At 47.0% G+C, this 23,342-nt stretch overlaps 2 protein-coding genes and 1 pseudogene across 4 annotated transcripts; 1 reads left to right on the top strand and 2 right to left on the bottom strand.

The window, feature by feature from the left end:
• Nucleotides 1-2,168: 2,168 nt before the first annotated feature.
• LOC141567601 (sialic acid-binding Ig-like lectin 14) lies at nucleotides 2,169-13,349 on the bottom strand. 3 transcript variants are annotated; one of them, XM_088800580.1, is made up of 10 exons: nucleotides 12,938-13,349; nucleotides 9,341-9,528; nucleotides 6,373-6,494; nucleotides 6,055-6,129; nucleotides 5,588-5,968; nucleotides 5,091-5,369; nucleotides 4,889-4,933; nucleotides 3,308-3,565; nucleotides 3,069-3,204; nucleotides 2,169-2,937 (listed from the first exon to the last, which is right to left on the bottom strand). In XM_088800580.1, the coding sequence occupies exons 3-10, from the start codon at nucleotides 6,377-6,379 to the stop codon at nucleotides 2,901-2,903; spliced, it is 1,218 nt and encodes a 405-aa protein (XP_088656706.1). In that variant the 5' UTR covers nucleotides 6,380-6,494; nucleotides 9,341-9,528; nucleotides 12,938-13,349; the 3' UTR covers nucleotides 2,169-2,900. The 3 variants fall into 3 exon arrangements, with proteins under 3 accessions (XP_088656706.1, XP_088656707.1, XP_074171665.2); XM_088800581.1 differs by lacking the exon at nucleotides 12,938-13,349 and adding an exon at nucleotides 10,230-10,360; XM_074315564.2 differs by lacking the exon at nucleotides 9,341-9,528.
• Nucleotides 10,239-11,118, top strand: LOC148757538 (V-type proton ATPase subunit G 1 pseudogene; annotated as a pseudogene).
• A 5,709-nt stretch (nucleotides 13,350-19,058) lies between the features above and the next one.
• Nucleotides 19,059-23,112, bottom strand: LOC148757539 (sialic acid-binding Ig-like lectin 14). Its single transcript, XM_088800584.1, has 7 exons — nucleotides 22,957-23,112; nucleotides 22,494-22,877; nucleotides 21,998-22,276; nucleotides 21,796-21,840; nucleotides 20,214-20,471; nucleotides 19,975-20,110; nucleotides 19,059-19,843 (listed from the first exon to the last, which is right to left on the bottom strand). The coding sequence occupies exons 1-7, from the start codon at nucleotides 22,991-22,993 to the stop codon at nucleotides 19,807-19,809; spliced, it is 1,176 nt and encodes a 391-aa protein (XP_088656710.1). The 5' UTR covers nucleotides 22,994-23,112; the 3' UTR covers nucleotides 19,059-19,806.
• Nucleotides 23,113-23,342: the final 230 nt, after the last annotated feature.

Consider the following 23,342-nt stretch of genomic DNA (forward strand, 5'->3'; position numbering starts at 1 on the left):
GACAACTCTAAACAAAAACTAATAGAGAAGATTAATAAAAGTCATGAGTAATCCAATAAGGCAAAGAAACATTTTTTTAAAAAAAGAAAGAAGAAGGCAAATGCACTACAACTATCAATAGGATTGACTTACGTCCAGCTGTATCAGTAATCACATTGTCTAATAAAGCCAAACAATCTAAATAGAAGACAGATTTAGCCAGACTTGATTTTCAAAAAGAACATAAGCTATTTGAGAGACATACTTCAATCATAAGAATGTAAGATGAGAAACAAAGACTGCAAAGGATATGACATATGAAGAGTACCCAAAAATACTTACAATGATATCTGCAAGGAGTATTTCTAAAGAGAAAGTTCAGTTCAACGAGAATATATATTAATTCTACATTTATACACACCTAATAACATTGTTTGAAAACACGCAAATACAAGTTGATGGATCTCCCTCTCTCAGAAACTAGTAGAACAAGCAAAAAAAGAAAAGAAAAGAAAATCAGTTGCGCACAGAAAAGATCTGAACACAATAATGCAACTTGACCTAAGTTACAGATAGAAAACACTACACCCAAGACTGCAAAATATACTTTATTCTCAAGCAAGCAGAAGGAAGGGATAACAAGGGTAAAGCAGAAATCGATAAAATTGAAAACATAAAAGTAGTTTCAAGACAATGAATGCAAATACTGGGATTTTAAAAATATCAACCAATGGGGGCGGCCGGTGCTCTTAACAACAAGCTTGCCGGTTCGATCCCCATATGGGCCACTGTGAGCTGTGCCCTCCACAACCAGACTGAAACAACTACTTGACTTGGATGGGTCCTGGTAAAAACACACTTAAAAATAAATAAAAGTTAAAAAAAAATACCTGTAAAGTTGACAAATGTCTAACAAGCTTTATAAGATTAACAAAAAGTGAGAAGATACAAACAATCAATACCCTGCATGGAAAAGGTGATATCACTGCCCACCCAACACATATTGGAAGGACAATAAAGGGTTCCTCTGAGCACCTCCGTGCACAAAAATTGGACAACTTAAATAAATGGAGCAATTCCAGGAAAAGCACACACTGCAGTTTGACCGTTTCTTATAAAATTAAATATGAATTTACCATATGGCCCAGTAATCCCACTCCGAGGAATCTAAACAAGGGAAACGACAACATACGTCCACACAAAGACTTGTACATGAATGTTTGTAGCAGCATTTTTCACAATCGTCCAAAACCGAAAACAACCCAAATGAATTTCACGGGTGAATGGATAAAGACGTGGCGCTTCTGTGCGGTGGAAGGCTACTGGGCGATGACAAGAAACGAACTATGCTCAATCTCAGAGCCATTGTGCCGAGTTAAACAAGCCGGACTCAAAACACTACACAACACATGACCCATTTATATGACGTCCTTGAAAAGACACAATTATTGTTGCACAGGACAGATCAGCGGTTGCCAGGGGTTACGGTTGCTGGGAAGGTGTAACTGAAAAGCACCAGCATGAAGGGGGCATTTGGGGTGATGGAATTATTCTGTGTTCTAATTTCGGTGGTATTGATTAAGCAAACCTATATATTTTTAAAATTTATTCAACTCTACAGCAAATATAAATAAATGGTCCTATATGATCAGTTAAATCCAAAATTAATCAATTCATATATTTGATAAGATAGTGGAACTTGCAAAGATTTCATAATTGGGACAGCAAGAACGCCACACATAAATGGTCTGACCTTGCCTTTCCCCACCATCAGCATGTCTGGTGCTTCCTATGTCGGTGCAGACGTCTGTGCGTTTCCCTTCACCTGCCGGACTGCCTCAGTTATTGACACATCACCTGAGCTGCCCGCCCACTTCTCAGACATCCAACCTCAGCTGGGCCTCCTTCTTTCTTTCTGGTAGCTTAACCGACCAGCAGGGGTAGGTGGAAAGAGCCTGTTTGTTGAGCTTGGTGGAGGAAGCAGGGTATGTATGCACAGAAGTATTCATCTAGTCGAACGCTTTAGCCTTGTATATCTTACTTAATTTAAGATAGGCTTCAAAAAACAATGAGTGAACAAAAAACTTACTTGAAACAGGTTTAACAAAAAGAAATAGAGGATTCAGCTGTCATTCGGCGCTAGAAACTCCCACAGACACTAGATAGTAAAATCGATTTGTACTCGTACGTTGTATTACTTAATAACACTTTTATTTATAATTAAATGTTGGGATTTTTCATAACAATCATTATGAGGTAGGCATCTGTAAACCAGGAGGGAAGACCCGAGCTCCTGACCCTCCTGTGTATCGATGTCTACATTGGCAGGGGAGTTTGGGAGACCAGAAACTCAGGTGTTAACCAGATAACCTCTGGGCAATGGGAGCAGAAGGCCCCAAGTTCATTACCTTCCTGAGCCTGAGGATGGAGGGAGAAGAACTGGAGTGGTGGGGATGAGTGGAGCAGGGCCAGAGCGGAGACAGCAGGTGAGTCAAATGGGAGAGGCACGGGCGGAAACAAGGGGACAGTCAGTGGGGTGTATTCCCTGTTTTTATTTTCTGTATCTTATGACGTTTTGGGAGGGCATGGAAGGAAGGAAGGAAGGAAGGAAGGAAGGAAGGAAGGAAGGAAGGAAGGAAAGAAGGAAGGAAGGAAGGAAGGAAATTTAAGGAAGGAAGGAAGGAAGGAAGCAAGGAAGGAAGGAAGGAAGGAAGGAAGGAAGGAAGGAAGGGAATGGAAGGGAGAAAAATCCTCTTTCAACAGCACTGACTCTCTGTGTAATCACTTGGTCACCCCCACAAATCAAAATCCCGTGGGTACGACTGAGACAAGGTGTGAGTCAAATGTTTCCAGGGAGAAGCTGACATTGATGCCCCACGTCTGTCCCTCTGGGCTCCGTCTTGAGGAGGAGGGAGGCTCAGTCAGGACCTCGGCCTTGTTCCCTGGGGGCCTCCATACCTGCAATTCAACCCAGTCTCAGCTCAGAGAGCCGGCCACTTGAACTCTAATTCCAGGCAGCGAGGGACAGCTCAGGCCCATGTGGAATTCGGGCCATCACCAGATCCCTGTAGAGGGACGGGTCTGCTCACCTGCTATAGTAGATCCAGGTGAGGCCATAGGTAAGGAGGAAGCCAGCTCCCATGAGGGCCCCCCTGATTAGGGTGAGGACCAGGGGCCAGGAGCCCTGTTGCTCCTCAGCCACACATTTGCAGGAACGGGGGCTTCCTGGGGAAGACAAGAGGGGGTGAAGCTGTGTCCCGGCCACACGTCCCCCCCACAGCCCCAATACAGCAGGCTGCCAGCCCCCTGCACCTGTCTTGCAACTCACTCTGCACAGAGAGGCTGAAGGAAACGTTCTGGGAGCCCAGTGGGTGCTGAGCCTGGCAGGTGAACACCCCTCCATCTGCAGCCCCTACGTGGGGCAGCTCCAGAACTCCAGGTGCTGAGAGCTTGGAGGGGCTCAGGGCTTTTCCCTCCCGGGACCAGCTCAGCATGGCAGGGGGGTTGCTGTCAGCCTTGCAGACCAGGAGCAGGAACTGGCCCTCGAGGACAGACAGTGACATGCAGTTGCTCAGGGTCTTCAGGGCTGGGTGGGAGATGCACAGCAAAGTGGGTTAAGGGGCCATGACGCTGGTGGTCAGGTCAGATTACCAGAAAGAAGGGGGTTGAGCTGAGGTAGGTCAGATAAGAGGTGGCCGGGCTGCCTCGTGGAGATGTGCTGAGAACTGAGGGAGCCGGCAGGCAGGTGGGGGGAAGTGCACCCACGCCTGCAACTTGGCAGGAGCACCGAAGACACCATAATGGTGGCAGGGAAGGCAGGGTCAGAAATCTTGGGGTCTCGGAGCCAGGCTGAGGGCATTGGGGTTTGCTCAGGGGGTTACTGGAGAGCAGTAGGGGCTGTGAGTAGGGGAGACTCTGATTCAGCGCTGAGTCTAGAAAAGCCCTGCTGGGGCCAAGTGTCTGGATGAGAGGCATTAGACAGGAGGCAGGGAGGGTGGGGAGGAGGTGAGGCCACGTCCAGGGTGGAGGCAAGACTGGAGCTGGCTCTGGAGCCAAGGGCAAGGAGGAGAGGGAAGTGACTGGAGAAGTGACATTTTCGAGACTCTCTGACTCATGGGCTGCAACTGGTGACAAAAAGAGTCATCTAGAGCAATGTCCAGACCCCGCCTGGGTTACATGGGGGACGCGGGGCAGCTGAGAGGTACCGGCAAGAGGCGGCTACATGTGCAGGTCTGTGGCTGGATATAAAGTGGTGGGAGGCACCAGGACTGGGTCGGGAGAGGGACGGGACTGCAGGTAGGGATGTGGGACGGGGTGAGCGTGCCCGGGACAGTGGAGACACTAAAGCGGGGTTCCGGGAGGAGCTCTGGGAATGGGAACACGGATGGGCCTGGAGATGGTCAGTGCAGAGATGAAGGAAGGCGCGTATCAGAGGATGTGAGGGCAGGTGGGGATTCAAGGAAAGGAAGCAGAACCTGGCGTTGTCAACATTACAGAGGCAGAAAATGGGCAGTGGCTGCCAGGGGCTGGGGGCGTGGCGAGGGCGTGGGGAGCTAGTGTCTGATGGGGACGGAATTTCACATGTGCAAGATGGAAAGCTCTCTGCACGTGGTTTCACAGCTCGTAAAGGTGTCAACACTGCTGAGCTGTCCCCTGAAAACTGGTGAAGACGGTAAATTGTACGTTATGTGAGCTTTACCACAATGAAAGATGCACTTAAATCCTTGAGGAAAGAACAGGGGGCAGCCAAAGGCATTACTGGGTCCATCAAGTGAGATGTTGGTGAGAAGGAGATGGGGGCCGAGCCAGATCCAGGGGCTGAGGAGGGAGGAAGGAGGGTCTCCCGACCCCTGATCTGGCAGAGACCCCACTCCCCTGACAGCCCCAGAAAAGAGAGGATCTTTCCTACCTGTGGAGTTTCCTTTGGAAAAGCTGATGGTCAACCGTGGAGCATCTGGGAAGGGAAGATGTGGTGAGGGCCGGGGGGCACTTTCCTCAAGCGGAAGGGAGGGGGCTGCACTTCCCCAATTTCCGCTGCGGAAGGCACCCCAGGCCTGGACCTCCTCTGGCCCCCACTACCCACAGGGACCCAGCCACCCCTCCAAACTCACAGGACACATTGAGCAGGATGGTTCTCTCCATAGTCACACTATATCCTTGCTGTTTCACCTGACAGGTGAGGTTGGTGCCGTGGTCCCGGGGCCTCAGGGTGAGGGTTAGCACTGAGGAGCGAAGGGTCCGGGGGCTCAGCGAGTCAAGAGCGGCCCCCACCCAGGAGAAGGTCAGAGGTCTTCCCCCTTCGCAGGACCCTGGCAGGTTGCAGGTCAGGCGTGTGGGGCGGCCGGACTCCAGAGGCCCCGGAATGTGGATGTCGGGTACCTCTGTGAGGGCTGAGGAGGAGAGAGGTGGTGCCTGGGCCCCAAGGGTGTGGGGACCCAGAGTGTGACCCTGAGAGGGACCTATGCCTCGGGGCCTGAGCTCACCCCAGGTCCTGTGTCTCTTCCCATAACAACACCACCTAGGCCCTGACAGGGAGTGTTCCAGTGTCCTGTTCCTGTCCTAAGACGGGGGTCCCATGTCCCAGGTCCTCTTCTGGGCCCCGCCATACCTGTCACCTGCAAATGCAGCTTCTTCTCTGTGTAAGTATATTTCACATGTCCTCTCTCCACTCGGAAGAAGTAGGTTCCTGTGTCGCTCCTCCTGGCATTGCTGATACTCAGGGAACAGCTATTGGTCCTGGGGTCCTCAAGGAGGCGGAATCGGTCAGAGGTCTCAGTCCTCACTGGTTTATCTGGGTTGTTTGAGGCCACAAGATAACTGTGTTGTATGTTGCCCCCAATCCGGTACCAGTAGATGTGGAGCACGTCAGAGGAAGATTGCAGATTCCAGGGATAGGAGAAGGAGCAGGGCACGTGGACGCACAGACCCTCCTGCACTGTCACCGATTCCTTCAGTCTGAGCTCGTACCCTTGTTTCTCCTGCAGGGACCCTGGGGGGACACAGAGCCTCAGCTGCAGCTGCAGCCCCTCCCCAATCCCCAACCTGCACTGGCTTCCAGGACCCTGGGCCACTCACCTCCCCACAGCAGGGGCAGCAGCAGCAGAGGCACCATGTCTGCATCTGACAGGGCAGACCCGGGGTCCATGTCCTCTGCAGGGAAGGAAATGCTGATAGTGTGGGGTGCGGCCTAGGACGCCCCAGCAGGAAGCCGGGGCACAGAGAGCTGTGGCGATTCCTGGAAGGGGAACTTGGGCTCCACAGGCCTTCAGGGTGAGCTGGGGGCTGAGAAATCACCCTGCCCTACCCTCTGCCCCCAGCCGACCCTGCAGGTGGATACACCGAGGTCCCCAGAGGTTGAGAAACTTGTCCAGATGTGAATCTGGAAGTGGTTACCTTGCATATCATGTTTAAGTCAAGAGAGGGGGGTCACTGAAGGGGGCCAACATGCTTGGAAGAAACAGGGCTGGTCCTGGGGACTCAGAGGGAGCCACCTCCAGCTGAAACCACTGCATGCTCTGGAAAAGAATAATTTTAAAATTTCTGAAGATCATTCAAGTGCTGGCAAGAAAGAAGGGAATTTAGACTCAAATCCAGTGGAGGGTGGAATCCAGGGGAAAGCTGAGCAGTGAAGCCCCTTTGCGCTGAGGGTTCTGGGGACGTGGGATGCACGAGTGTTGGTCTCCATGAGTTTAAGTTCAGTGGGACAGACGGAGCACAGGCCTGCTCCACATGGGCTGTGGAGAGGGAGACCCTCGCCCCGTTCAGCGGGGCCTCCACAGGCCGGACCTCAGCACAGAAGCCAATTTGCTGCCTTAAAGCTCAGGAAGCTCCGTCTTCAGGGTCCGTCACATGCTTGGTCCCTTTTTCAAAGCCCGACAAGGGCTCAAGTGATATGAGGAAATGACCTGTAATCCTACTGCTCTTTTACGAAGGAAACGTGGTACACGTTTTCCCAAATGTGAAAACGATCTTAAACCTTTTAGACATTCCCAGTAACAAGATTTGGGATTGAAAGAAAGTTTCTTAAAGCACACAGGAATAAAAGAAATTTCAATCAATCGTGCTGGAGAAAGTATTGAATTCTCTTTCTATTCTCTATATTATATAAACATACTACTTATAACAATAAATAATATTTACTAATATATTAATATTTATTACTATATGGCAATTATTCTCATAAAAAGAGGCAATCAAAGAGCACCAGCCATAAATGTGGGGAACATGTGTTATGCAGGAGTGCCAGACAGGTATGCTGTACGACTTATAAAATAGTCTGTAATTTTCTTGGATTGTCTTATATTTTGATTTTGAGCATTTTAGTTTTGGTGACTTGATGCAATGTATTTTACCATTTCAGAAAAATTCACATGTGCCACATCTTGTATTTTCTTTCTGAAGCAGTGATCTCCACATTCGTATAAATGTCGGGCTCCACAAAACCTGGGTCTGCCCCTGCTCACGGGGTCCACGTGAACAAGAGGTAACTAGCCCTATTCCCACACCCACCCCTGACTCTGCATGTATCGCAAAGAAGATTGTCTTGTGCAAGCAAAGGACTAAAGAAAGCAGGACTCCCATGGTTGTGTCCCCACAATGCACATCACTGAGTGGCCTAGCAAATCTCTAACTGAGATTGTCAAAAAGAGAAGAAACCACAAGTGTCGGCAAGGATGTGGAGAAAGGGCAACCCTCTTGCACTGTTGTTGGGAATGTAAATTGGTACGCCACTATGTCAAAGGCGGTTAGAGCTCCGTTTTCTAATGCTGAAGGCTGCCAGTTCGATTCCCACATGGGCCAGTGGGCTCTCAGCTGCAGGGTTGCCAGTTCAACTCCTTGAGTCCTGATAGGGATGGTGGGCAGCACCCCCTGAAACTAGCAACAGCAACTGGACCTGGACCTGAGCTGTGCCCTCCACACTAAGATTGAAAGGACAACAGCTTGACTTGGACAAAAAGTCCTGGAAGTACACTCTGTTTCCCAATAAAAGTCCTGTTCCCCTTCCCCAATAAAATCTTAAAAAATAACAATAATAATATTAGTTAATAATAACACTGTTGTATATTTGAAAATTGCCAGAGAGTAAATTGTTAAGAGAGAAAATTCCTAAAAGTTCTGATCACAAGAAAAAAATGTGTAACTACATGTGGTGATGGATGTTAACTTGACACATTGTGGTGAGCAGTTCACAATATATACATATGTCAAATCATGAAGTCAGACACCTGAAACTAACATAATGTTACCTGTCAATTATATCTCAACAAAATACATACATAAGAACACTAATTTAAAACAAAAACAAAGAAAACCTCCCTCTGAGCAGAGACTAGAGAGGTGCAAGACTGGCAGGCAGCGCTTCCTTCGTGCTCCGTTAGTGTTTCAACATGTCCATAACAAGTTCCTTGGGTTACATTACCACTGCTGAAATACATGGTGTGGCTTCTGGTTTCATGATCGGCCCTTGACTGATTCAAGAGATTAAAAGAAGTGAGCATTGGGTGATTTCAAATGCCTTCCTGATAAAACTCACGGCCAAGTAGGAATAAAAGAGAATTTCCCTAACAAGATAAAGAGTGTCTCTAATGACAAGCGGGGAAAAGAAGGAGGAGGGACACACGCTAGAATGGGTATAATTAATTAATTTGTTTAATACCTAATCAACTTATTTAGCAAAGACAAAGGCAATTAATAGAATATGCTAATGTCAGAGCGTATAGGTGGTTAAGACTAAACTATATACGTTGATAACAGTGTCATGTCAAAGGAGTACACGTACGTATAAGTTTAAGAGATCCCAACATATGTTTACTATTGATCAAAAATCACTTGGCTAAATACACAAATAACATCAGTAAGGAGTATCCAACACCAGTCATAAGCTCTATGGAATAGTAACTATTACAGTAAATGTCAAAAGCTCGTCTAACTGGGGGAGAACAGCACTGGAAAAGTCATAAATCAAAACCTAGTCACGTCTGTAGCTGAGAGAAACTCAGGCGTCTCCCACACCGCTGCTTGCTAGTTCCCAAGAATGTTGCTGTTGTTGTCTTTGTTGTTGTTAGAAGTCAGAGCGTCTTCTGATGTGTAAGCTGCAAGCTGCATACAAGTTTTCTAGATGCTAACCAGTTCTCAAGAAGGCTAACCGTGGGGAACAACACTGGAGAGGCCGGGAACCAGCCAGACCTCACCAGGTTCACGGCCGGAAGTCAGGACATCCCCTGGTGTTGTAAGCTGCATGTTGCTGGGAGTCTTCAAAATGTTAGAATGATGAGAAATCACCAATGACAATTGACCAAATGATGAAATAATAATAATTACACTGCCACCTGAGGTCTGTCTTATGTTTCCTCAGACGTACCTTAGAGCCAAGTTTCTTGTTCCTGCCTCCCCCTCCGGGAATGGCCAGTTCTGGGAGGGTCCGGCAGTTACTGATATGAATGCTTCCCATTCGGCCAAAGGGTCAATTCATCCGGATAAGCAACAAGTCCTGGCGATGTGCCTGTCACATCATCCTGACATAACTTAGCTACTTCTTCACTGCATCTGCTGACGTGGGCGAAACAGACAGAAAGCAACATCATCTCATATCTCCCCTACTCAAGAGGATGAGACCAAAGGGGAAATTTACTCAACCCCTGATCACAGCACAGAAATCACCTCACATACAGGAACAAGCTAATAGACAAAAGCTCACATCAGCCAATGAAGGCTAATTTTCCTCAACATCCACCCTACAATTCAGCCTCAAAATTTATATTCATTGGTAATCACATGCACTCTCTTATGTGACAGAACAAAGAGTCAACAGACAACACTTAACCATCACCTCGCATGCAGTCTCTCATGTGAGGGAACAAGAAACAAACACACAAGAGCTCACATTGACCAATGACGGCAAATTTTTCTCAACATCTACCCTACAGTGTCTTCAGCAAACATCATACCTAGTGCAGTAGCATCAGGTACTAGTCTAGGAAGGTAATAACAAGTAAAAAGTATGAAAATTGAAAAGATGACAGAGGTCTTTCTGCATAAATGATTATATATATATATATAAAAATGCAAAAGTATATACGGATACATTTGGGGGCTTAATAAGAGAGCAAGATTGCTAGAGACAAAATCAAATTACAAAAATCAAATGCATTTCTGTATGACAGTAATAAACAAAAACGGGATGTTATAAAAGACGCCATTGACAACAGCATGAAAAATTGTGAGCGATCGAGCGGATTTAGGCCGCTCACCTCGGCTTCAGAGTCACCGCCGCCATGGCCAGTCCATCGCAGGGTATTCAGCAGCTGCTGCAGGCCGAGAAGCGGGCGCCGAGAAGGCGTCGGAGGCCCGCAAGCGAAAGCACCGGAGGCTGAAGCAGGCCAAAGAAGAGGCTCAGGCTGAAACTGAACAGCACCGCCTGCAGAGGGAGAAGCAGTTCAAGGCCAGGGAAGCTGCGGCTCTGGGATCACACGGCAGTTGCAGCACTGAAGTGCAGAAGGACACCCAGGAGAAGATGACCGTCCTCCAGACCGACTTCCAGCGGAACAGGGATGAAGTCCTGGATAACCTCTTGGCCTTTGTCTGCGACATCCGGCCAGAGATCCACGAAAACTACGGCATAAATGGATGGGGAAGAAGAAAGAAGCGCCGGTTCCATGGATTGGCCTTCAGCCACCTCCACGGAATATGAAGCTTTCGCAAAGCTTGAGTTATATTTTGTGAAAGGCATTAAATTATTTCTGTTTATTATCTACTAGGTCCTTTTGCTTTTTGGGGAATAGCAAACCTAGCTTCTTTGTATAAACTTAGAGCTTATCCAAAGAGTTCATCTTTTTACCTCATGTTTCTTAAATTTAAGGGTATATGTTGTCTGTTTTCCTATGCCTTTTAGCTCAAGCAACATATGTATAGCAACACTGACTTTTTCTTTCTTAGATGTAGTAAAAAAAACAAACTTTTTAAGAAAGAAAGGGATTAAATGTTTTTTCCCCTAAAGCTTTCTTGAAGGTCAGGGGCTTTATCTATGAAAAAGTAGTAAATAGTTATTTGTAACGTGTGTAAAGCAGCAGCCAGCCTTAAATAGCCTTAAATAGTCCTTTTTGGCTAAGGGTTACAACAATGAACACTAGTATAATTGTTCGGGCGATTTCTAGTACTTCTTAATCCAAATTACTAGATGACAGGACTCAAAAACTTGTTACTTGTTATTACTTGGTGTATTGATAATCTTTTAAAAGTAAATGATTTTGTCATGCAAAAAAAAAAAAAAGAAAGAAAAATTGTCATACACCTGGGACATGTGTCATATTCTAGAGATGGACATAACAGAAGTATACTGTGCACTTCCTCAATGGAGGAAATTACAAATCTGTAGTGAAGGACAGCAAACATGTAAATAAATGGAAAAATATGCATGTTAATGGGTTTGAAAACAGTTATTATATAAATGTCAATTCTATCCTAATTAATCTGCAGAATAAAGCAATATGTCTGTCACCCAATCTCCCGATTGACTTTTCTGGAACGTGACACGCTGTTGTAAAATTGACATTGCAGTAGAAATTTCCCAGGAGCCACTGCAATCATGAAGAAGAACATTGTGTAAGGACTGGCTCTGTAAGACATCAAGACGGATCACAACGTTACAGAGACTAAGACAGTGTTGTACTGACACGGGGATAGACCACGGGAGCAGAGTAGGGGCACAAAAATACGGTAGGTGGACCTCAACCACAGGAAACGTCATGCACGATAGAGGAAGTGATACAAAGAAGTGACAAAAAGACAGATATTTCAAACACATGTGGGCTACTCGGGACCCGAATGCAGTCGAATGAAATCGCACCCTTAGCTCATACGATGCACTAAACTCCAGGGCGGATGGACTGAAGACCTAGTGCTTTCTGTGAACCAAAGCAATAGAGCTATTAGATGACAATATCACAGGATAGCTCCATGCACTTAAGGTAGGGAAGGTTTCCTGAACAACACATAAATAGCACTCTTTATAAAGAGAAACACTGAAAATACGGACTGTGTTAAAATTAAGGACTCTTCATAAAACACGCCATGGGGAGTGCTCAGTCATCTGCCTTCAAGTACGAGAAGATGTTTACAACACAATAAGCATCAAAGTATCAGCCTCCAGAACTGAAGAAGAATTTCTGTAAATAAATAAGAAAATACAGAAAATGGGCTCACTTGAGCAGGCGCCTGCCTCATAAAGGACAGCACACGACAACCAGTAAACAAATACAAAGCTGCCCCACACCATTCACAACCAGGAAAGTGCACATGAAAACCATAGCAAGATACTATTATACTTGCTCCAAGTTGGCAAATATTACAATGTCTGAAAATACCCAGTGTTAGTGAAAGTGTGGGACAATGGTTGTTGGAATATAAACGGTACAAGCACGTCAGAGAAAAATAGCGGCATCTAATAAACTGAGGCTGGGCTTATATCACGACCAGAAAAATCGCGCCCCTAGACTTTTGTCCTAGAGCAGTGCTGTCCGATGTGCTGGCCAATCGCCACATGTGGCGGCTGACCACTGGAAAGGTGACTATCAGGACGTGGGCTGCAAGGAGCCATAAGACGTGCTCTGAGGGTAACACACGCCGGACTTAGAAATCTTACTACAAGGAAATGATTGAACTATTTATTCTGAGATCAATTTAAACAGGAGTCAGGGGGACGTTTCTCCCACATCACCAATAAGCAGCAATCCTACTCAATTCTGACACTCTCTGCCTGGGGACAGTGTCAGATTCCAGGGGTTAAGGGTGCAGTTCTTAACCTGCCCCCCAACCCTACATCAGATGTCAGTCACGAGTCCAGGTTGCCACCTGTGCTTCTGAACGACTGGCTGTAAATCAGAGGTTCCCAACACCTCCTCCCTTCGGACTTATTAATTTCTGAGAGCGGCTCACAGAGCTCAGAGCACGTTTTACTTACCAGGTCACTGGTTTCACTTAAAAGCATATAATTCAGGAACAGCCAGACAGAAGAGATGCACAGGGCCAGGTATGAAGTAAGGGGCGTGGAGCTTCCATTGCCTCTGTGAGGTCACCACTCTCCCATCACCTCCAAGTGCCCAGCAACTTGAAGCTCTCCGAACCCTCTTGTTGTGGGTTTTTATAGAGGTTTCATTACACAATCATGAATAATTAAATCATTGAACGTTAGCGATTGATACAACCTCCAGCCCCTCTCTCCACTCCTGCTCCCCTCTGGCCTTCACCCCACTGATACTAGTGGCATCTGTGAGGCGGAGATTCCAGATATTGTTTCAAGGCAGCCTCGTTCTCCCAACGCCATACTCTGTCCTGTCTGTTAGGAGTGAGGAACAGATGCGGTGGGTGAGAGGAGAGGATGTTGCAACCAGAAGCCACAAGGTATAGACTGAAGGGCAGCAGAGGAAATTACCCATTTCCTGTGCCAGGCAGGATGGGCCCCAAGAGCAGAGAACAAGTCAGGCCGGCCCACCTCAGGAGCGCAGGCCCATCCTAATAAAAAGAAATTAACCCGGACCAATGAATTCAGGGAAAGTAGCAACCATTTTCACAGGCAAGAAGGGCTAGTGTTCACCTCATAGTAAGGATGTGTGTGTGTGTGTGTGTGTGTGTGTGTGTGTGTGTTTTCAAAACTAATAGTACAACTTTTTGTTGAGGTGAAATTCACATGACATAAAATTACTACTAATAATTTTGGATGTATAATCTTTTGGCGCTATTCATCACTACACTTTCTCCATCATTTTCTTTACATCATGCCTTTACCATACCTGCCTTGGCCTTGTAGGCATGTAATTTGGGGGTTCCTAGAGAGATTACTGCACTGATGCACCAAATGAATACCCCACAGGCCAAGTGTGTCTCTAATTCAGCTTCTCAGCAGAGGTCTGGCTCACCCAAAGCCTGGGTGGAAACCCAAGGTCAAGTTCCCCTGCTGGACAAGATGCATCAGCATCCACATGGCCCAGAATACTTCTGACAGGAGACCCTTCCTCTCTGCGGGAAGCAAGTATATACCTCCTGGCTCCCCTACTCTAACAATCTGAGCGAGTCTAGTCGTCAGGGGGCATTCGGTGGTCCTTAAGGAACTAAAACTGACTTGGATCGTGTTTTGTGCATTTCTATCTAGAGTCCGTGATAGCCCCTAAGGAGAAGGCTGAGTCCATTGCTCACACTCATTACAGGTTTGGCCCAGAACCATTCGCTTAATCACAGTCAGTCTCAGAATCCCAGGGGGAGGAGAAGGTATAGAGCTTGAGGTCATGCAGGGCCCCCTGTACCCCTTTCCTGGAGGGCAGAGGCAGCAGGCAACCCCACCTCAGCCCCCGTGTGAACGCCTCACCCTCGTGCCTTTGCCCAAGTCCACTCTATAGCAGGAATTTTTGTCAAAAGACAATATGAAAACTTTTAAAGCAGCCAAATATTTTGAATAATACCAATAATTGCCTTCCATGGAGAGACAATAATAAAAAAGAGACTTTGCACAAGACACTGTAAACCAGAACATGATGGGGTGATCTCTTTAAAGGGATTTTAAAAACACATCACCCAGAATTTCATACCCTAGATGATTAAAATACGATTAAAATTGAAATTGAAATAATATTTCAGGATAAAATAAGCAAACATCCTTGAAGTCCAATAGATTTTTGTTATACAAATACTAAAGTAACTTCTTCAGGCTAAAGGGAAATGTTGGGGGTTTTTGACCTATTAATGGCAACATATATATAACATATAATTTACCATCTTTCAGTATTTTACCATGTTCTACCATTTAAGTAATTGCCCACTGTTAAGTACACAGTCCGGTAGGGTTAAGAACACTCACATTGCTGTGTGACAAACCTCCAGGACTTCTCCTTCTAAAACTGAAACTCTTTAGCCATTAAACAATGACTCCTCATTTTTCCCACCCCCACCCCTGGTACCTACCATTCTACTTTCTGTTTCTATGAACTTGACTACTTACCTCATGGAAGTGGAATCATGCTGTATTTGTATTTTATGACCAGCTTATTTCGCTGAGCACAGTGTTCTCAAGGTTGTAGCATGCAACAGGACCTCTTTTCGTTTAAGACTGAATAATATTCCATTGTATGTGCTATCGGTTGAACTTTGGAGGGTCAGGGGTGGAATGCTATAGACTGAATGTTCATGCCCCCTAAATAAAGACATTGATATCTTAACCCCCCAAGGGGCTAGTATAAGCAGCTGGGGCCTCTGGGAGGCCTGAGATAGCCCCTCCCCTCCCACCATGTGCAAATACAGCGAGAAGGAGGCCATCTGCAACGTGGAAGAGGGTCCTCACCAGAACCCAGCCGTGCTGGCACCCTGATCTTGGACTTCCAGCCTCCAGTCTTCTGAGCGATACATGTCTGCTATTCGTAAGCCACCCAGTCTATGGTATTTTGTTAAAATATCCTGATCAGACTAAGACATATCACATTTTGTTTATCCCTTTATCCATCAATTGACATTGGGGTGGTTATACCTCTTGACTCTTGTGAATAATGCTGCTGTCAATGTGGGTGTGCAAATACCTCTTTGAGATTCTGTTCTCAATTCTTTGGAATATGTACTCAGAAGTGGGACTGTTAGACCTAATTTTGACTTTTTGAGGAACTGCCATATTGTTCTCCATAGCAACTGTACCGTTTTGCAACCCCACCCAATGTACACAGTGGTTCCAAATTTTCCGCATCCTCACCAGCACTTGTTATTTTCTGGGTTTTTGTTTGTTTGTTTATAGTAACCACCCTAGAGGGTGTTAGGTGATACCTCGTTATAGTTTTGATTTGCATTTCTCTAAAGATTACCGATGTTGAATACCCTTTCATAAATTTGATGGCCGTTTGTATATCATCTTTGGAGAAATGTCTACTCAAGCCCTTTGCCCATCTTAAATTGTGCTGTTTGGTGTTTGCGTGTTGATTTGTGGGTATTCTTTATGTACTCTGGATATTAACACCTTATTTTGTCTCCTATTCCTTAGGTCGTCTTTGTTGTCTGTTGATTTTGTCCTTTTGTGCACAGAAAATTTTGTTTGCTATAGCCAATTTGTCTATTTTTGTTTTTGTTGTCTGTGCTTTTGGTATAAATATCCAGAAAGTAAGCGCCAAAACCAATGTCATGAGGTTTTTTCCCCCCATGTTTTCTTCTAAGAGTGTTAGTTTTTGGTCTTTAGGTCGTTAATAGATTTTGAATTAATTTTGTGTAGAGGAAAATGATTTTGTGATGAAAACCTAGAATTGTGTGAAAGAAACATAACTGTGGAGGTAGTATTTCCAAATATTCATTATTTAAATGTTGTATGCTCTCACTTATGTGTGGAATCTAAAATAGCTGAACTCATAGAAATAGAGAGTAGAATGGTGTGTGTCAGGGACTAGAGGTGAGGAAACGGGGAGATGTTGGTCAAGGGTACAAAGTTCCAGCTCTGAGATGAATCAAGTCTGGGGATCCAATGTACAGCATGATGACTATAGTTAATCGCCTCATTTTAGAGTGTATCTTTAATGTTATAGCCACTTACAAATGGAAATGATGTGAGAGGATGGTGGTGTTAACTCACCTTATTGTGGTGATCATTTCACAATCTATGTGTGTAACAAATAATCACATTGTCCAACTTAAACTTACATGAAATATGTCAATAATGTCTCACTAAATCTTGGAAAACACTCATTTTTAAAATCAAAAGTATTATATTGTTCTGTGAAGTTTATCACATTATAGGTGTAAGATATGTGACAATAACAATCAAGCAGTGAGAGGATGGTTATACGGGTCTGAAGGGTTGACATTTTTTTCATTATTCAAGAATAGATAAAATTAGCAATAGAAACACAATTGCAATATAACAAGGATGTATATTTTAATAAATAGGCAACTGTAAACAAAAACTAGTAGAGAAGATTAGTAAAAGTCATGTGAGTAATCCAATATAGCAAAGAAAGATTTTTTAAAAAAATAGAAAGAAAGTACAGGACAAATGCATTACAACTATGAATAGGATTGACTTATGTCCAGCTATATCAGTAACTACATTGTCTAATAAAACCAAACAATCTAAATAGAAGACAGATTTTGCCAGACTTGATTTTCAAAAACAACGTAAGATATGTGAGAGACATACTTCAATCATAAGAGTACAAGATGAGACAGAAAGACTGCAAAGGATATGACATATAAAGGGTACCCAAAAATATTTACAATGATATCTGCAAGAAGTATTTCTAAAGAGAAAGTTCAGTCCAACAAGAATATATAATCATTCTACATTTATACACACCTAATAACATTGTTTGAAAACACGCAAATACAAGTTGATGGATCTCCCTCTCTCAGAAACTAGTAGAACAAGCAAAAAAAGAAAAGAAAAGAAAATCAGTTGCGGACAGAAAAGATCTGAACACAATAATGCAATTTGACCTAAGTTACAGATAGAAAACACTACACCCAAGACTGCAAAATATACTTTATTCTCAAGCAAGCAGAAGGAAGGGATAACAAGGATAAAGCAGAAATCGATAAAATTGAAAACAGAAAAGTAGTTTCAAGACAATGAATGCAAATACTGGGATTTTAAAAATACCAACCAATGGGGGCGGCCGGTGCTCTTAACAACAAGCTTGCCGGTTCGATCCCCATATGGGCCACTGTGAGCTGTGCCCTCCACAACCAGACTGAAACAACTACTTGACTTGGATGGGTCCTGGTAAAAACACACTTAAAAATAAATAAAAGTTAAAAAAAAATACCTGTAAAGTTGACAAATGTCTAACAAGCTTTATAAGATTAACAAAAAGTGAGAAGATACAAACTATCAATACCCTGCATGGAAAAGGTGATATCACTGCCCACCCAACACATATTGGAAGGACAATAAAGGGTTCCTCTGAGCACCTCCGTGCACAAAAATTGGACAACTTAAATAAATGGAGCAATTCCAGGAAAAGCACACACTGCAGTTTGACCGTTTCTTATAAAGTTAAATATGAATTTACCATATGGCCCAGTAATCCCACTCCGAGGAATCTAAACATGGGAAACGACAACATACGTCCACACAAAGACTTGTACATGAATGTTTGTAGCAGCATTTTTCACAATCGTCCAAAACCGAAAACAACCCAAATGAATTTCACGGGTGAATGGATAAAGACGTGGCGCTTCTGTGCGGTGGAAGGCTACTGGGCGATGACAAGAAACGAACTATGCTCAATCTCAGAGCCATTGTGCCGAGTTAAACAAGCCGGACTCAAAACACTACACAACACATGACCCATTTATATGACGTCCTTGAAAAGACACAATTATTGTTGCACAGGACAGATCAGCGGTTGCCAGGGGTTACGGTTGCTGGGAAGGTGTAACTAAAAAGCACCAGCATGAAGGGGGCATTTGGGGTGATGGAATTATTCTGTGTTCTAATTTCGGTGGTATTGATTAAGCAAACCTATATATTTTTAAAATTTATTCAACTCTACAGCAAATATAAATAAATGGTACTTTATGATCAGTTAAAAACAAAATTAATCAATTCATATATTTGATAAAATAGTGGAACTTGCAAAGATTTCATAATTGGGACAGCAAGAACGCCACACATAAATGGTCTGACCTTGCCTTTCCCCACCATCAGCATGTCTGGTGCTTCCTATGTCGGTGCAGACGTCTGTGCGTTTCCCCTCACCTGCCGGACTGCCTCAGTTATTGACACATCACCTGAGCTGCCCGCCCACTTCTCAGACATCCAACCTCAGCTGGGTCTCCTTCTTTCTTTCTGGTAGCTTAACCGACCAGCAGGGGTAGGTGGAAAGAGCCTGTTTGTTGAGCTTGGTGGAGGAAGCAGGGTATGTATGCACAGAAGTATTCATCTAGTCGAACGCTTTAGCCTTGTATATCTTACTTAATTTAAGATAGGCTTCAAAAAACAATGAGTGAACAAAAAACTTACTTGAAACAGGTTTAACAAAAAGAAATAGAGGATTCAGCTGTCATTCGGCGCTAGAAACTCCCACAGACACTAGATAGTAAAATCGATTTGTACTCGTACGTTGTATTACTTAATAACACTTTTATTTATAATTAAATGTTGGGATTTTTCATAACAATCATTATGAGGTAGGCATCTGTAAACCAGGAGGGAAGACCCGAGCTCCTGACCCTCCTGTGTATCGATGTCTACATTGACAGGGGAGTTTGGGAGACCAGAAACTCAGGTGTTAACCAGATAACCTCTGGGCAATGGGAGCATAAGGCCCCAAGTTCATTACCTTCCTGAGCCTGAGGATGGAGGGAGAAGAACTGGAGTGGTGGGGATGAGTGGGGCAGGGCCAGAGCGGAGACAGCAGGTGAGTCAAATGGGAGAGGCACGGGCGGAAACAAGGGGACAGTCAGTGGGGTGTATTCCCTGTTTTTATTTTCTGTATCTTATGACGTTTTGGGAGGGCATGGAAGGAAGGAAGGAAGGAAGGAAGGAAGGAAGGAAGGAAGGAAGGAAGGAAGGAAGGAAGGAAGGAAGGAAGGAAGGAAGGAAATTTAAGGAAGGAAGGAAGGAAGCAAGGAAGGAAGGAAGCAAGGAAGGAAGGAAGGAAGGAAGGAAGGAAGGAAGGGAATGGAAGGGAGAAAAATCCTCTTTCAACAGCACTGACTCTCTGTGTAATCACTTGGTCACCCCCACAAATCAAAATCCCGTGGGTACGACCGAGACAAGGTGTGAGTCAAATGTTTCCAGGGAGAAGCTGACATTGATGCCCCACATCTGTCCCTCTGGGCTCCGTCTTGAGGAGGAGGGAGGCTCAGTCAGGACCTCGGCCTTGTTCCCTGGGGGCCTCCATACCTGCAGAGTCAACCCCGTCTCAGCTCAGAGACCGGCCACTTGAACTCTAATTCCAGGCAGCGAGGGACAGCTCAGGCCCATGTGGAATTCGGGCCATCACCAGATCCCTGTAGAGGGACGGGTCTGCTCACCTGCTATAGTAGATCCAGGTGAGGCCATAGGTAAGGAGGAAGCCAGCTCCCATGAGGGCCCCCCTGATTAGGGTGAGGACCAGGGGCCAGGAGCCCTGTTGCTCCTCAGCCACACATTTGCCGGAACAGGGGCTTCCTGGGGACGACAAGAGGGGGTGAAGCTGTGTCCCGGCCACACGTCCCCCCCACAGCCCCAATACAGCAGGCTGCCAGCCCCCTACACCTGTCTTGCAACTCACTCTGCACAGAGAGGCTGAAGGAAACGTTCTGGGAGCCCAGTGGGTGCTGAGCCTGGCAGGTGAACACCCCTCCATCTGCAGCCCCTACGTGGGGCAGCTCCAGAACTCCAGGTGCTGAGAGCTTGGAGGGGCTCAGGGCTTTTCCCTCCCGGGACCAGCTCAGCATGGCAGGGGGGTTGCTGTCAGCCTTGCAGACCAGGAGCAGGAACTGGCCCTCGAGGACAGACAGTGACATGCAGTTGCTCAGGGTCTTCAGGGCTGGGTGGGAGATGCACAGCAAAGTGGGTTAAGGGGCCATGACGCTGGTGGTCAGGTCAGATTACCAGAAAGAAGGGGGTTGAGCTGAGGTAGGTCAGATAAGAGGTGGCCGGGCTGCCTCGTGGAGATGTGCTGAGAACTGAGGGAGCCGGCAGGCAGGTGGGGGGAAGTGCACCCACGCCTGCAACTTGGCAGGAGCACCGAAGACACCATAATGGTGGCAGGGAAGGCAGGGTCAGAAATCTTGGGGTCTCGGAGCCAGGCTGAGGGCATTGGGGTTTGCTCAGGGGGTTACTGGAGAGCAGTAGGGGCTGTGAGTAGGGGAGACTCTGATTCAGCGCTGAGTCTAGAAAAGCCCTGCTGGGGCCAAGTGTCTGGATGAGAGGCATTAGACAGGAGGCAGGGAGGGTGGGGAGGAGGTGAGGCCACGTCCAGGGTGGAGGCAAGACTGGAGCTGGCTCTGGAGCCAAGGGCAAGGAGGAGAGGGAAGTGACTGGAGAAGTGACATTTTCGAGACTCTCTGACTCATGGGCTGCAACTGGTGACAAAAAGAGTCATCTAGAGCGATGTCCAGACCCCGCCTGGGTTACATGGGGGACGCGGGGCAGCTGAGAGGTACCGGCAAGAGGCGGCTACATGTGCAGGTCTGTGGCTGGATATAAAGTGGTGGGAGGCACCAGGACTGGGTCGGGAGAGGGACGGGACTGCAGGTGGGGATGTGGGACGGGGTGAGCGTGCCCGGGACAGTGGAGACACTAAAGCGGGGTTCCGGGAGGAGCTCTGGGAATGGGAACACGGATGGGCCTGGAGATGGTCAGTGCAGAGATGAAGGAAGGCGCGTATCAGAGGATGTGAGGGCAGGTGGGGATTCAAGGAAAGGAAGCAGAACCTGGCGTTGTCAACATTACAGAGGCAGAAAGTGGGCAGTGGCTGCCAGGGGCTGGGGGCGTGACGAGGGCGTGGGGAGCTAGTGTCTGATGGGGACGGAATTTCACATGTGCAAGATGGAAAGCTCTCTGCACGTGGTTTCACAGCTCGTAAAGGTGTCAACACTGCTGAGCTGTCCCCTGAAAACTGGTGAAGACGGTAAATTGTACGTTATGTGAGCTTTACCACAATGAAAGATACACTTAAATCTTAGAGAAAAGAGCAGGGGGCAGCCAAAGGCATTATTGGGTCCATCAAGTGAGATGTTGGTGAGAAGGAGGTGGGGGCCGACCCAGATCCAGGGGGCTGAGGAGGGAGGAAGGAGGGTCTCCCGACCCCTAATCTGGCAGAGACCCCGCTCCCCTGACAGCCCCAGAAAAGAGAGGATCTTTCCTACCTGTGGAGTTTCCTTTGGAAAAGCTGATGGTCAACCGTGGAGCATCTGGGAAGGGAAGATGTGGTGAGGGCCGGGGGGCACTTTCCTCAAGCGGAAGGGAGGGGGCTGCACTTCCCCAATTTCCGCTGCGGAAGGCACCCCAGGCCTGGACCTCCTCTGGCCCCCACTACCCACAGGGACCCAGCCACCCCTCCAAACTCACAGGACACATTGAGCAGGATGGTTCTCTCCATAGTCACACTATATCCTTGCTGTTTCACCTGACAGGTGAGGTTGGTGCCGTGGTTCCGTGGCCTCAGGGTGAGGGTTAGCACTGAGGAGGGAAGGGTCCGGGGGCTCAGCGAGTCAAGAGCGGCCCCCACCCAGGAGAAGGTCAGAGGTCTTCCCCCTTCGCAGGACCCTGGCAGGTTGCAGGTCAGGCGTGTGGGGCGGCCGGACGCCAGATGCTTCGGAACGTGGATGTCGGGTACCTCTGTGAGGGCTGAGGAGGAGAGAGGCGGTGCCTGGGCCCCAGGGTGTGGGGACCCAGAGTGTGACCCTGAGAGGGACCCATGCCTCGGGGTCTGAGCTCACCCCAGGTCCCGTGTCTCTTCCCACAACAACACCACCTAGGCCCTGACAGGGAGTGTTCCAGTGTCCTGTTCCTGTCCTAAGACGGGGGTCCCATGTCCCAGGTCCTCGTCTGGGCCCCGCCATACCTGTCACCTGCAAATGCAGCTTCTTATCTGTGTAAGTATATTTCACATAATATCCTCTCTCCACTCGGAAGAAGTAGGTTCCTGTGTCGCTCCTCCTGGCATTGCTGATACTCAGGGAACAGCTGTTGGTCCTGGGGTCCTCAAGGAGGCGGAATCGGTTGGCGGTCTCAGTCCTCACTGGTTTATCTGGGTTGTTTGAGGCCACAGGATAATCACGTTGTATGTTGTCCCCACTTTGGTACCAGTAGATGTGGAGCACGTCAGAGGAAGATTGCAGATTCCAGGGATAGGAGAAGGAGCAGGGCACGTGGACGCACAGACCCTCCTGCACTGTCACCGATTCCTTCAGTCTGAGCTCATACCCTTGTTTCTCCTGCAGGGACCCTGGGGGGACACAGAGCCTCAGCTGCAGCTGCAGCCCCTCCCCAACCTGCACTGGCTTCCAGGACCCTGGGCCACTCACCTCCCCACAGCAGGGGCAGCAGCAGCAGAGGCACCATGTCTGCATCTGACAGGGCAGAGCCGGGGCCCACGTCCTCTGCAGGGAAGGAAATGCTGATAGTGTGGGGTGCGGCCTAGGACGCCCCAGCAGGAAGCCGGGGCTCAGAGAGCTGTGCCTGTTGCGACCTGCACAACACAAGCCGTGGGAAGGCGAGGGAGGCGGCGAGGGTTAAACTATCATAAAGAGACAGAGACTCAAATACAGTTAAATCACAGAGGACCGAGGGACTCGCAGCCTCAAGGGACTGGAGCCCCGAATCAGGTCGTCGTGGGTATTTATTGATTTCTTACAATAAGCATCACAAGATTAAAGGCAGGGTCCGCGAAATTCTCATACCACACCTTAAA

Source organism: Rhinolophus sinicus, chromosome 8 (assembly GCF_057876585.1).
Source record: "Rhinolophus sinicus isolate RSI-liver-muscle chromosome 8, RSI-T2T, whole genome shotgun sequence".
NCBI lineage: Eukaryota > Metazoa > Chordata > Mammalia > Chiroptera > Rhinolophidae > Rhinolophus > Rhinolophus sinicus.

Bases quoted from the DNA above. Each gene is read 5' to 3' on its own strand.
- LOC141567601 (XM_074315564.2), bottom strand. The intron at 3,566-4,888 runs GTAGGAAAGATC...TCTCCCACCCAG, and splicing joins TTCCAAAGGAAACTCCACAG to CCCTGAAGACCCTGAGCAAC. The intron at 2,938-3,068 runs GTGAGCAGACCC...GTTGAATTGCAG, and splicing joins ACCTGGATCTACTATAGCAG to GTATGGAGGCCCCCAGGGAA.
- LOC148757539 (XM_088800584.1), bottom strand. From the start codon at position 22,993: ATGGTGCCTCTGCTGCTGCTGCCCCTGCTGTGGGGAG. The intron at 21,841-21,997 runs GTGAGTTTGGAG...TTCCCTTCCCAG, and splicing joins CATCCTGCTCAATGTGTCCT to ATGCTCCACGGTTGACCATC. The intron at 20,111-20,213 runs GTGAGTTGCAAG...TGTCGTCCCCAG, and splicing joins CTTCAGCCTCTCTGTGCAGA to GAAGCCCCTGTTCCGGCAAA.